At 38.7% G+C, this 13,759-nt stretch overlaps 1 protein-coding gene across 3 annotated transcripts in view; it reads left to right on the top strand.

Moving 5' to 3' along the window:
* The window catches only part of atp10d (ATPase phospholipid transporting 10D), a 59,660-nt gene that overhangs the window by 247 nt on the left and 45,654 nt on the right, over positions 1–13,759 (top strand). For all 3 annotated transcript variants that reach the window (XM_008291370.1, XM_008291368.1, XM_008291367.1), the window contains exons 2-3: positions 4,968–5,352; positions 6,017–6,211. In XM_008291370.1, coding sequence (XP_008289592.1) covers positions 5,066–5,352; positions 6,017–6,211 — 482 coding nt within the window. In that variant the 5' untranslated portion in view covers positions 4,968–5,065. The remainder of the gene's footprint in view (positions 1–4,967; positions 5,353–6,016; positions 6,212–13,759) is intronic.

Below are 13,759 nucleotides of genomic sequence, written 5' to 3'. Positions count from 1 at the left end.
GCGTTCAGCTGAAACACGTTGATTCTCACCTGTCCAGTGTGGACACATTCATCTTAACCGTACACAACACAACTCTGGGCTAAAACATCTGCACAGAACTGTAGCTATGAACACAGACTTCCTGATCAGGTGAGCAGTGCCCCGGGCGGTAGGCACTACCGCATGAGGACCAGTCTGTGCCCCGGGATACGTCCGGCCACCTTTAGTTGTAGCACACGCAGCAAATGTGAATCTAGTTAGAGGTTCTGTGCCAAAAAAACATACAGGAATGATAAAACGATACGTGCGTTACAAAGCTGCAGCTGGTAAACACAACGAGACGCTGGTTAGAGCCTCTGTAAAAAGCATCACCCACACTGAGACACTGGTGATCAGGTTGTATTTAGGCTCCAGATGTTCCGTTCCCAGATTCGTCCCGACCAAACCTGTCTGTGTGTGAAGACAAAGTGACTACACGAAGAAGACCTCGCCAAAAAACGCAAACATCACTCGTTAACAAAGTCTATATCCATGTCAATATCATCTACAGAGCAAAACCAAAGGTGCTGACCAAAATAAAACACACATTTTTTCTAGTTCAATGAGAGGATTTGGTATCATGTAGTCCAGAGGTAAAAATACAAGTTCAGTGTTTTACTCATTGTGCCACCGATCAGCTCCAGTAGGATCCTTGTCATTCCTATGGATTTTTCCATTTTGTCAGGTGTTTAACACCTGGTGGTTATTCAGAAACCACGCCCAGATCAACTGCTGATAGTCACAACTTAACACAGACACATGCTGCCTGTTTAATAACGACATCCAGAGCGAAACCTGAAGCGTAACTCTGGTCTCTTCACTGAAACACATGCAGCAGCCTCCCACCACAACAACACGCAGCGCAACATTAGTTTGGTTTGATAAAATGCATCAGAACAAACTGAGGCCATTGTTGTCAGAACTACTCACTGAGAAAACATTACAAACACGTCCAGTCCTCCATGTCTTGACCTGTAGTGTCACACAATCTTAACTGCTGGTAATATTGATTGATTTTTTTTTTTCTAAAGAAGAAATTTGAAATTTTTCTAAAGAAGGATTTGAACTCTGGTCAAAAGTCATGATATCTGTGTTTTATACGCTTTACACAGCAAGTTACAAACGTCTACTGTTGAACTACTATTAAATTAGACCGTTACAGCCACAAATATCCCTGTTAGACACTGAAGTCATCCTGCTGTCATATTGCTATGTAGACCAAGGCGGACGAGGAGAATGTCATTAAATCAAATCCTCTCAAAAATACAATTCCCTCTCCATTTACGATCTGACCTCCACATGTACAAACTGTGTGCTGAAGATATACAGTGTTTTGGCTGAGTAGGAATGAGAAACGAGTCTGTGAATTGTGAAGTGTTATTTATTGTATTTTGTAAAAAGTGAAAGAAGTAATTCACAGTTTGATTCACATGCCAGCTCTGAGTGAGTAGTTCTGACAACGTGGCCTCAGTTTGTTCTGATGCATTTTATCAAACCAAACTAATGTTGTGCTGCATGTTGTTGTGGTGGGAGGCTGCTGCGTGTTTCAGTGAACAAACCCGAGTTAAGTTTCAGGTTCTGCTCTGGATCTCTGACACTGAATACACAGACTGACACACAACACAACACAAGATAACAGTTACCATGGTCTGGTCATAGGATGGCTCACAGGTGTACTTTCTATTTGCTATGTAAAGATATGATGGAGTAATGGCATCCTTAGCAGAGAATGATGTCACACTTTTTGTATGTTGTAAACCTTACACCTCTGTTCTATGTTTTGTCAGTCTTCTGTGCATGTTAGTGCACGTGAGCTCATGTAGTTGGACATGTTGGACCTCCCTTTGTTTATAAACAGATGAAGACTTTGCAGTCTGGAGTGTTCAGCTGGTGCTCCAATAAGCAAAGATTTTTTTAACAACTACAGTGTTTCCTCTAGGATTTTTTCAGCAGTGGTGGCAGGCTCTCTGGGGAGCCGTGGCGGCTTAAACAAATGACTGCAGAGTTTACTTTTACAACCGATTTATTGAATGGCCAGTTGAAAATGGCTTTTTAAAGGCTGAATGTAAATTTAAAAAATAACATAAAATAAAATGTAATTAAATAAATAAAAATAAAAACAATAAATAATAATTTCTTGATGGGGCTGTAGAATCAGTGGCAAAATTTGCACCCAGGCTTAGAACAATGAATTTTTCTGGGTGTTTTTATCGAAGAGCTCTAAGGCTCTGTTGTGGGGAAATTCTCCGAGAGGTGGCCGCTGATGCTCAGTAGCATGCTGGCTGCAAGCTGATCCCCTGCAGCCTATTTTGGAACATTCCTATCAGGACAGAGTACAGTGGCATTATTGATCATTGCTCTTACAATGGAAATACACTGAATTAGTTTATTTTTATTTAACAGAAATACTGACATATATATTATTCAAAAAAATAAGAAAGGATAAAAAAGGTTCTGGGACACTCCCCATTATCAGTGTGGTAGAGCCTTGAGTGGATACGGTTATTTCTTTGAACCCATGTCGGGTCCCAGCCTGACAGCCTGTGCTTCCCTTTAGGTTCTCCTCCTCCACTCTCATCTCTCTCTCTCCTGCTCCTCCAACTCGGCTCTCCCCCTGCTGTACTCTGCTCTCCTTCACTTTGTTCCACTGCTCCTCCCTGTCTAATGTTACTAGTCTTATACGATTACATAAAACATTAACGTTAGATCATTTACACTCACATTACATCGGATTACAGTGAACACTTTTTTTTTTTTACCGAACATCATCATTGATGAGTCAGTAAAAGGCGAATGATACCTGGCTCGCGTCATCTCCATCAGGTGTCTTTCTCTTCTTAGAGAAATATTTGAACAAGCTGATCTGAAGATGCAGTCAGCAGTTCCATCATGGTCTATAGATGTTAGCTTAATGCTCTCAGTTAGTTTCCTCACATTAGCGACACTGAGTTGACACCGGGCCCAATTAACTTAAGATACCGATATGTTATGTAAGCTGGCCATCAATATTTTGCGAATGTCTATTTAACTTATCCCTGCCTTCGCCTGAAGTCAGCTGGGATAGGCCAGCCCCCCCGCGACCCTAGTGAGGATTAAGCGATGTATAGATAATGGATGGATATTTAACTTGCAAAATCTGCTCTGAGTTACCTTAAGCTAATAAGTCTTACCTTTCCTCCGGAAAGTCCTATTCTCCAAGACGACCCTCCTCTGACTCTCTGACCTGGAGCCTGGTGCTAGACATGATGTCACTTTCAAGGCCACGCTCTCGCGAGTAATTAACGTCGTATTAACCCCCCAAAGAGTAGAGACTGAGCAAGATAGTCATCTGTAGTTTACCTTAGTACATCTCGTGAGTACCTGACCCAGTGCAGGACTGTGCTGTGAAGGTGGAGACATGCGACGGTGGTGTATTTGCGTCAATTAAAAAAAAAAAAAGAAAAATAGAAAGAAACTTGAAGGAGCGTCGGCTAGGATTTAGGAATGGCGGCCCGCCACTCCTAAATGAATGTAGAGGAAAGAAACACTGAACTATATGTATTTCACTTATGTCGTTACCCTAATTCAGTGATTCTCAAACTGTGGTGACCGCTCTATGTGTGATTTTTTTATTTTTTTTTTTTTTCTTGGAAGGCCAAAAATGTAGCAGGCGGAACTACTGTATTTTTCGGACAATAAGGCGCACTGGATTATAAAGCACACTGTCAATTAAACATGTCTATGTTCACAAACCCACAAATTCTTCATCTTCAGTCTCTGAATTAAACAGCTGTGCGATGTAGGCATCAAACTTGCCCGGATCCCTCTCTTCATCATCCGAGTCAGTCTCGTTGCCGATACTTTGCTGTTCGGTGATGATTCCAGCTTTACAAATGTATTGTAATATAATGTTGAAGCACCATATGTATTTCCTATAAAAAGTGGCGGGGTTAAGCGTACTAAATACTGTTGTCTGGTCGGTTTATTGTTGCCTGCACGTGCTCCGGGCCCAGCGTTGTGCCGAAAAAAGCGCCCCCTCATGAGGAGCCCAGTTGGGTCTGCCGGAATATGCACCCCCCTCTATTTCTGACCCCAAAGGACTTAAAGCCGCCAAATTCACAACATTTATTGATGATCATGGTGTGAGCATAATCTGAAAAATTAAAAATGCTGGGACCAACAGGGACAGATTTATATAGGATATACTACAATTTGTTACTGTTTTGAAATGATGTGCAGTAGAAAACAGGCTTTTTGTAGCCACTAGTACTGTGAAACTGAGTTGAGCCATACAAATTTAAAGATCTCATCTTTCTTGCCAAATTTCTGCACTTGTTTTTGTTTCTTTGCACAGGTTGCCCCTCATGTTTTGAGGATTAACCCAGATTGAATTTATGGTTGTTGTGATTGTTCTAAAAAGGTGTTTGCACGTTTCGTTATATTTTTATTTGAGAATGCAGTCTGACAGAGTTCAGGTTGAAGTTATTTTCTTATTTGCACAGCAGACTGAGGATATTTTTGCAATAAAAGGTAAACTTGACCCATTTTGTAATAATTTTGTTGGGGTGGGGGAATCCTGAAATCTTTTCCTCTTACAAAGGGGGGTGCAACAGAAAAAGTTTGAGAACCACTGCCCTAATTCATGTACACTTGTTTCAATACTGTGTGTCTGTTTCATTGTGTGTGAATCTCCTCTGCTGTGTGTCATGGTGAAACAGAGACACACAGACCAGAGTAAAGGACAGACAGAGTGAAGATACTGTTTCTTGACTTGACAAAAACTCATTATAGCCCAGTGTGTTTAACAATGCTAGCATGGGCTTATGGTTGTGGCTGTCTTATTTGTTGTAGTCTCTCATGTTCACAACCTTTGTAAATGAAAGCAAAGTGATGGAGGAGGTGAAGTTGATGTAACCATTTGTTGTGGTCTGACATTACCTTTATGCCATTTTGTGTTTTTCTCACTCTAGGATGAGTTTATTGTGAAAGTCCAGTGTGGAACACACAGTAGCCAACGGCCTCAACGGAGGGAGCATAGGCACACTCAGCAAGAGCTCCTGCTGTATAGATGGAGCGGTTCCACTGGTTGCAGCATCGCTGTCGACAGCTGTTGGCAGGCAACTCTGGGCAAGGCTGGTACTCTGTGCCTGATGGACTATCAAACAAAAGCTCCCTGGACAACCACAACTCCCAACACAGATTCAGAGGGAAGCGGAGAATGGTGTTGGCCTGTCATGGGCCTCACCAACAAGAGTTCCAAGCTGTTTCCAAAAACTATAAGGGAAATGCAATCCGCACTACCAAATACAACTTGTTGACTTTCATCCCCATGAACCTGTTCCAGCAGTTTCATAGGTCAGATTTTTACTTTTGCAAGAAGTAGAACTTTACTTATGAGGGCCCCAGTGAGTGTCAGGAAGGCCCTTCTTTAACGAGAGGAATTCTTCTGCTTCTTCTTCTTGTAGATGAATCACATTTCTGAGGTCACAGAGAAACTCATGAGACTTTGCAAAGGCATCAGAGATAATAAATTAAATTTTTTATTGGTCTTGGGCACGGGTGTTTAAAAAAAAAAAAAGAAAAAAACTCTCAATAGTGCTCCTACAAAACCTGGAATAACTAGATATATGTTAGATGTACTAAGTTTTTTTTTTGTTGTTTTTTTTGCCATTTGCAGCATTTGTATTTAATGAAGTTAATAATGAATAATTATATAATAAAAAATTACAGTAAATTCAAATGTGCTCTGTGTTATCCAAAGACCCTTGCGATGCAAAGTTATGACAATTGTATATTTTTTTGTATTCCATTGCTGTGGCAGTGCAGGGAACCTAAATGTTGTGCTGTTAAAAAGAATGTTTTTGTACCTCAGTTATATATTATTCAGTGTAAGAGGTTAGATATGAGCGCGATATTACTGGTTGCATCTTCAATTTTATCTCTAAGTATTTGAAGAGATCTGCCTGAAATTATCTTCTGTGGCTTTAACTAATTTGCTGCTCTGATTTTGCCTTTGCAGGGCTGCCAACCTCTATTTCCTGTTCCTAGCATTGCTGAACTGGGTGCCAGTTGTTGAAGCGTTTCAGAAGGAAATTACCATGATTCCTCTGCTGGTGGTTCTCACTGTTATTGCCGTCAAAGATGCCCTGGAAGACTACAGACGGTACTTGTTTGACAAAAAGGTCAACAACAGTGTTGTGCGAGTGTTCTGCGGGTGAGTGAACCTCTCTTAGCTTTAGAGCCCGTTCAGGAGCAAATGGGGCTTTCTAACATTATGCATGGCTAAACTGGTATTAAATTACTTTAAAATTGTTATTCAAATTCAATTCATGTGAGGTCCTTTTAATGTACATGTAGTTTGTACACAGTTGGCTGGAGAGGGATTGGTAGGTAATGCTGAATAATGAAATCATCAAATTTTAAGAACAATTTCCACATTCTCTGATTTGCATGCATTTTTTTTTTGGAGCATAAAATGTGTATATGTCTAAATTAAAAATATCTGAAATTTTAGCTTGATATACTTTCAAAATAAATTTTTTTTTAAGTTGACATATGAACCAATTTTAGCATGTTTATTCGTGCATTAAAATCCGAATGACATTGTCTTGTTAGAGATAAAATCCTGAAATGTTCATTGTTTTTTCTTGCCATGCCATAGAATCAAAGCTAAATATGGAAGAATTGAAGCATGGACATGAAAAGTCCCATCTTTGAGAACACATTAGCAAAAATATTAATAATGCAGAAGTAAACTGGTGATATTTTCTAAACCATGTGTAGTTGCATGTCACAATACCACAAAACAAAACAAAACATATAGAGTAGTTGGTCATAAAAATGTAAGTAAAAGTTGCTTTGGTTTGACTTCCTAACTCATTAAGCATGCATGTTTGAAGTTGTACAACAAAATCAAAAAAATGTTGCTAGATGGCCTTGTCCAAATAGAAGAAAATTTCTTTGGGAATTATTACTACATTAGATCATTAGAATGACATCAGGATAGTATAACCATGACTAAACACATAGACCTGTTATCTATTATTGTGACATGCATCTCGCGTGGTTAGGAAAATATCCCGAGTCAACTTCTGCAATATCAATTGTTTTGTCAATGCTTACAGTGCTTAAATCTTTCAACTCACCCATAATCAGAGATAATTTGATGTACATGTCCAATGTTGCAGATATGAAACAATGTAATGATGAGAAATAACTGTAAAAATTTCAGGCTTTTACTTTTAATACTGCCTGAGATATTCTCATAGCCTTAAATTTCAATGTATGAAAAAATGTGCTGGTCAACTGATTGGTAGTTGGAAAAAAAAGTGTTGGAAGGTACTTGATATATCAGTCTAAAATTTCACAGATACTGTTTTAAATATGCACATTTTGGAATAAAAAATGTTTCAAGCAAATCAGAGATGGTTGAGCAGAAGGCACCTGATTATTTGAGATGGAATAACCCAGTACTAACATCCCTGCTCTGGTAAAGGTGGAACCTTTTATATACTGAGTAAAGTGCAGTAGTTATACCAGCAGTAGCTATACCTTGCTGTCAAAGGTACAAGGCGTGACAGCAAGAGTGAGCAGAGTACTGACTGCTTTAGTACACAACCGTTATTATAATAGTGCACTTTGGACACGTTGAGGAGAGGAGCATGATGTGTCAGTGTACCTGTAAAAGTTCAACTGCCATAAACCAGCTGAAAGGTTTTTTTTTGTCACTAATTTTAGTCCTGAAAACTTAACAATGACTGAACCAAGTAAAAGTGATACTGTATCACTTATTGGGCCATAGGGCCAACTAAACTGTGAAGACAAAAGAACAGGCCAAGCAACTCAGTGAAAATATATTGGAAAGCATACAGTCAAGTTCATGAATATTTGGACATTGACACATTTTTCTGCAATTCGGCTCTGAACACCACCTCAGTGGATTTGAAATGAAACAATCAAGATGTGCTTTAAGAGCAGATTTTCAGCTTTAATTTGATGGTATTTACATCCAAATCAGTTGCATGTAGGAACTGCAACACATTTTATGTGTGCCCTTTTCCTTTATAAGGGACCAAAAGTAGTGGGACAATTGGCTGCTCAGTTGTTCCATGGCTAGGTGTGTGTTATTCCCTCATTATTTCATTTACAAGGAGCAGATTGAAGGTCTAGAGTTCATTTCAAGTGTGGTATTTGCGTTTGGAATCTGGCGAGGTCAACTCTCATTATTATATGTGTTCAGAGCAGAAATACTGAAAACTGTGTAAATGTCCAAATATTTATGGAACTGACTGTTAGTCAGGGGATGGATACAAAAAAATTTCAAGTCGCTAAATACCTCTTCGGGTACCGGTAAATTCAAGAAATAAAGAAATGGAAGGAATATGTCACATGTGTAAACTGGCCCAGAGCAGGGCGTCTTCAAAATTTGATTGACTATGCAAGAAAGAGATTAGTGAGGGAGGCCACCAAGACACCTATGACTCCTCTGAAGGAGTTGCAAGCTTCAGCGGCTGCGATGGGAGAGACTGTGCATACAATAACATCTGTATGGGTTCTTTACCAGTCTAAGCTTTATGGGAGAGTGGCAAAGAGAAAGCCACTGTTTGGTATGTAGTCAAATGAAAAAGCTGCTTTGGACTGATGAGACTGAAGTTAAGCTTTAGGGCAAAACAAATGCAGCATAGTAAAATCCTGGATAACATCTCCAAAAGTCTGGAGAAAAACTGTGACATGGGAGAAGATTTGATTTCCTGCAAGACAATGACCTGAAGTGTACAGCCAAAGCTAAATAGAAACAATTTTAAGACAACAAAAGAATGTTCTGAAGTGGTTGAATGAAAGCCAAGACCTAAATCAAGTGGAGAATTTATGTCTGGACTTGACAAGGGCTTTTCACTCACAATCCCCATGCAACCCGATAGAGCTTGAGCAGTTTTGCAAGAACAAATGAGGTAAAATTGCATCCAGATGTGCCAGACTGATTGAGACAGGCTCAATGCCGGGAGTGTTATCAAAGGTGCATTTACTTAATACTGACTTAAAGGGGGGTGAATAGTTAGACAATCACTTATTTTACATTTTATGTTTTTATTTCATCGACATTACTTTGTTGAAATCTTTTTTCTATAGAGTGATTTTGCAAAGTCACAATACTTAAAACTGAGTGTATGTTTAAAATGGTCATTGGTGACATAGTAGTTTCTGCATAATGTTTGTGTAAGCAGTGACATTTGGATAGGATTGTTACTCTTCACAATATTAAGCTAAAAACACCATCTGTCCCTGACATGAATCAAAGTCTCTATTCACATGTGGGACATAAGAGGCAAACTTAGTCACCTGTTTTAATGTCCTTTGTGTTTACTCCCACCATTGGCCTGGACCACCTCATATATGACTTGAATGTTACACATTCTGATCTGCAGTAATTTTTCCAGTAATTCAGGCAACACATACACATGTATCTAAAGCTTTCAGTGGTACACAGGATTTTACAACAACTCAGATGAAAGTCTGGAAACTGGGTGAGTGAGTGTTATAACAGTAATATTTGTTTTAAATGCTTGAAAGCTCTATGCCACAGTTCTCTGTGATATTTTTCAAACATTATACTTAGTCTATCTATTATTTCTTTTTTCTGTTTCAAGCACCTAGGCATTGCAGTAGCAATTCTAACACCATTGTAAAGTAGTTGATTAATTTTATTTTTTGGAACAATTTTTCTGTAAATAACAGTAACAGTTACCTGAGGGCCCCACCCAACTTTTTAGTTGATATTGAAATATATTTTTTTCACTGCGTTATGTTTTGCTATTGTATCAGAAATTGTCTGAAAATCTGTGGAATGTGAGTGGTGTTAGTACCAGCTGCCAAATTTCTGTTAATGTAAAATCCCTACTTGAAGTGCTGTCAGGTAATCAATGACAGCACAGTTGTTGGTGCTGCTGTGTGGCCCTCCTTCCTGCTATCTCATTATACAATCTCTCCTTTGAGGCAGCAGTAAAACTTGAACTTTGAGTTTGTTTACAGTAGAAGTCCACTTTAGAGGAGTGGCGATGAATTCATCACCATTCAGTCCATCCCCTTCCCACCTAGCCTGTCCTATCCATGCTTTATATGAGCTTGACTGGGAAATCAGAATAATTGAGGAATGAATTTGAAGAAAGGACAGTCTGAAAGTAGAGTCAAAGTATTGTTCGGATTAGAGCTGGAGTACAATTGCTGGGAACTACGGCTTCTAAGTGGTCATATTAACTAGCTGGCAGAATTCACTGGAACTTATGTATAGCTTTGGGCGATCGTTCTATCTTCATTCTGGAAAGGAGCAACTGTGGAAGAAGAGGACGGTTGTACCTCATTCCACAGAAAATGAGGAACTGAGTGAGCTCCTGAAGTTGTATAAAGGCAACAAGATCCAGACCACAAAATATTCTATCTTATCCTTCTTGCCCAAGAATCTGTTTGAGCAGCTTCATCGCTTTGCCAATGTTTACTTCATCTTCCTTGCTGCTCTAAACTTTGTTCCTGTGGTGGAGGCCTTTCAGCCAGAGATTTCTGTGATTCCTATTATACTGGTGCTGTCAGTGACGGCTGTTAAGGATATTTGGGAGGACTACTGCAGGTTTAAGATGGATTATTTGATCAACAGGCTTCAGTGTCATGTTTACTGCAGGTAGAGTAAAAGCTGTTTTTATATGTCTGTGTATTCTTCTGGTCTAACCTGTAATTTTAAGAAGGCACTCCCTTGTCTGAGTTCTGATCCTGCTTTAGTTGGCTGTGACATGGTTAAACTGGAATGAATTACCACAAAGCGTTTGACAACAACAACAACAAAAAAGGTTTTACTTACATGATATGCTCTCGCAATTTTGAAACGATAGTCGATTTTAGAATACATTTAGAAAATGGGCCTTGTGTTATACAATTTTCAAGGTAGAAAAATCAATCCTCAAGGCAAAATACAAAGAGCAAGACTGGACATAAACTATAAGGTAGTTTACAATTAAATTAAACAGAAATAAAATGTATTAGAAAGTTACAAAGAACATTTATTTTACTGTCACCGTCTTTTGTGCTGTTAACTATGGTCAAAGGTGGTCAAAAAATTCAAATCAGGACTTCCAAGTGAGGCTGCTTCTAAATCTGAATCACAATCCATTTTATGTCATTATACAATGTATAATGAAATTGCACATGATTTTCCTCCTTATCTAGAAGTAGCAGTGATATAGACACAGAGTGATATGTGCAGAAAATATAGCAATATCAATAGGTAGTTCGGACAGATATTTACAGAAACATAAAAATCTAAATAAGTAGTGCAAAGTGATGTTAGTGGCATTTATTGTGTGGAATGGTTAAACGATGCAGAGCTTTTACAAGCCACTGGTAAATGAACCTTTTTACAAATGATTATAAGTCATATCTGGCAACTTACTTCATATTTTGTCGTAAATATGTAGTAAATTGCTTTTTCTTTTTTTTTTTTGAATTTATGTATTTGTTGAAATGGTACTCCACATTGATAGGGTAAAGTGACATTTTAAATTGTGCTCCATGTGATTACCAACTAATTAAAATTGTCGGTTGGAACATAACCACCAGTAAGCTGCTGCTAGCAGTAGGAGTGTAAATTACAGGTTTTGTCCCAATGCAATATTATATAGATTTTTTTAAAACAACAATATAATATTTTGCCCATATCACAAAGTCTGCCACGACATGTTATAAGTGATACAGAAATGTTAGTAGGTCTGACCCAGCTTGACTTTATGGAATGTGGTTTAGATGTGCATTGAGACATGAAGCTGATATGTTAGAATGGAGTGCTTAAAAGGACTTCAATTTATTTTTAACTCACAAAAGCAAATAAAGTTTGCGTTCACTGAAGTTATTCCTGACCTCTAAAAAACAAGAAAATGAAATACAGCCATTATCTGTACACCTTAATCCTCGTAATTGGGGACTGGAGCCTATCCCAGCTGACTCAGGGTGAAGGCAGGGGACACCTGGACAGGTAAACCAGTCTATCACAGGGCTACACAGAGAGACAGACAACCAAGCACACTCACATTCACAGCTACGGACAATTTAGAATCACCAATTAACCTCAACATGTTTTTGGACTGTGGGACGAAGCCATAGAACCCAGAGAGAACCCACGCTGTACGGGGAGAACATGCAAACTCCACACAGAAAGATCGCCGGTGTCCTATCAGGCCAAACCAGGGATCTTCTAGCTGCGAGGCGACGATGCTAACCACTGAGCCATCTTTTAATGAAACCCTGAACACAGAATACAAATCTGAAAAAACAAAAAACTAAATCAACCTGTTCTTCACTATAAAGTACACATTTCTCATGTTTGGGTGCAAATTTATTTTATTAGTTTAGAAAAAACTTTCCCATTAATGCAGGGTACATAAAGTGTGACTTTTGAGCAACCCTTTACTCATATTTAGTGTTTAAACATGATATCTTAATCAAATAAGCTCTGTTAGAACGATTCACTAACAAGGTCACTTACAGTAGTTTTATGTGAAAATGCAGTGCAGTCTGGTAGAATCATAGGCTAGCTGTCCGTCTGTCTGGCCGTGTGCCGGAACAAGAAATATGGTATTGACCCACGTGCTTTTCAATCCATGTCTCGGTAAGAAATTTCATAACAAAGCAAATATTAACATATCTACATGGTCTTAGTGCATAGCATAGCACCACTAGCTAGCTAACATTAGGACTTCAGCTAGCTGCTGAAAAGCAGATGTGCTTTGGACACACCATGGGAATTTCAAAACAAAGGTGTACCCAAAAATGGTGAAGAGGGAATGGATCAATTTTTGGATTTTCAGTTGATGCTATTGTATTGTTGGCCATTAAACTGATATTTGACCCAGATCGATCTTTAATTGCACGATTAAATTCTGCAAATTTTTGCAACTCAGCTTGGATGTCTGACATCCTTTTCACGAGCAATAAATGACAAGAGGAAGAAAAGGACAAAATCCTGAACTCCTCAGCTGTATGGAAACTCTTTGAATTGAGTGGTGACAAGACAAAGTGTACCAAATGTTCAGTTTGAAACTGGCTTGTTTGACAGTGTCAAAAACCAAGCCCATCATAGCTACCAAACTTTGTTTAGCTAATACCTGTTGTCCACATGCCATGATGGAGCGTTTTTTTTCTTTTTTCCCCCCCATCATTTAAAACATAACATTTTCCATGATCAAAACATGTACTTACTTTGCTTGGAAATTAGTTGCAACTGAGTTGCAATTGTAAAAATAAAACATAGGAGGGCGCTAGTATGCTACTATACTAAGAAAGGACGTCTTTCTGTTTGTCTGTACTGATCAGTTTTGATGAGTCTCTATGCTCAAGCTGCTGCGAAACACCCCCATAGCGTGATGGTTTTATCACCATATTCATTGTAGGGGTGATATTAGCCAGGTGATGAAGCTCTGCGAGAGTGACTGTTGGGTGCTTGTTCACCTCTTTGGCCAAAATTTTTCATCCTTATTCAGTTTGGCAGGGTGACATTTCACAATTATTCAGGCCTCGGTGCTCCAGGGAACATCAAAGCTTTAGAAATGCATTTGTACTTGGGGCCCCAATCTACAGTTGTCCTCAAATTTATTCATACCCTTCCATTAAAGAAAAGACAAAATTCACAATAGTCACTCAAATAACTAGAAACTTAAAAAAAAGTAATAATACGTTTTAAAAATTGCTAAATTATAACGTAGTGATTCTAAATTGTCCGCAG

Source organism: Stegastes partitus, unplaced genomic scaffold (genome assembly GCF_000690725.1).
Source record: "Stegastes partitus isolate 25-593 unplaced genomic scaffold, Stegastes_partitus-1.0.2 Scaffold740, whole genome shotgun sequence".
Taxonomy (NCBI): domain Eukaryota; kingdom Metazoa; phylum Chordata; class Actinopteri; family Pomacentridae; genus Stegastes; species Stegastes partitus.
Note: the sequence above shows the minus strand (reverse complement) of the source record. Positions and strands in the feature narration are given on the sequence as shown.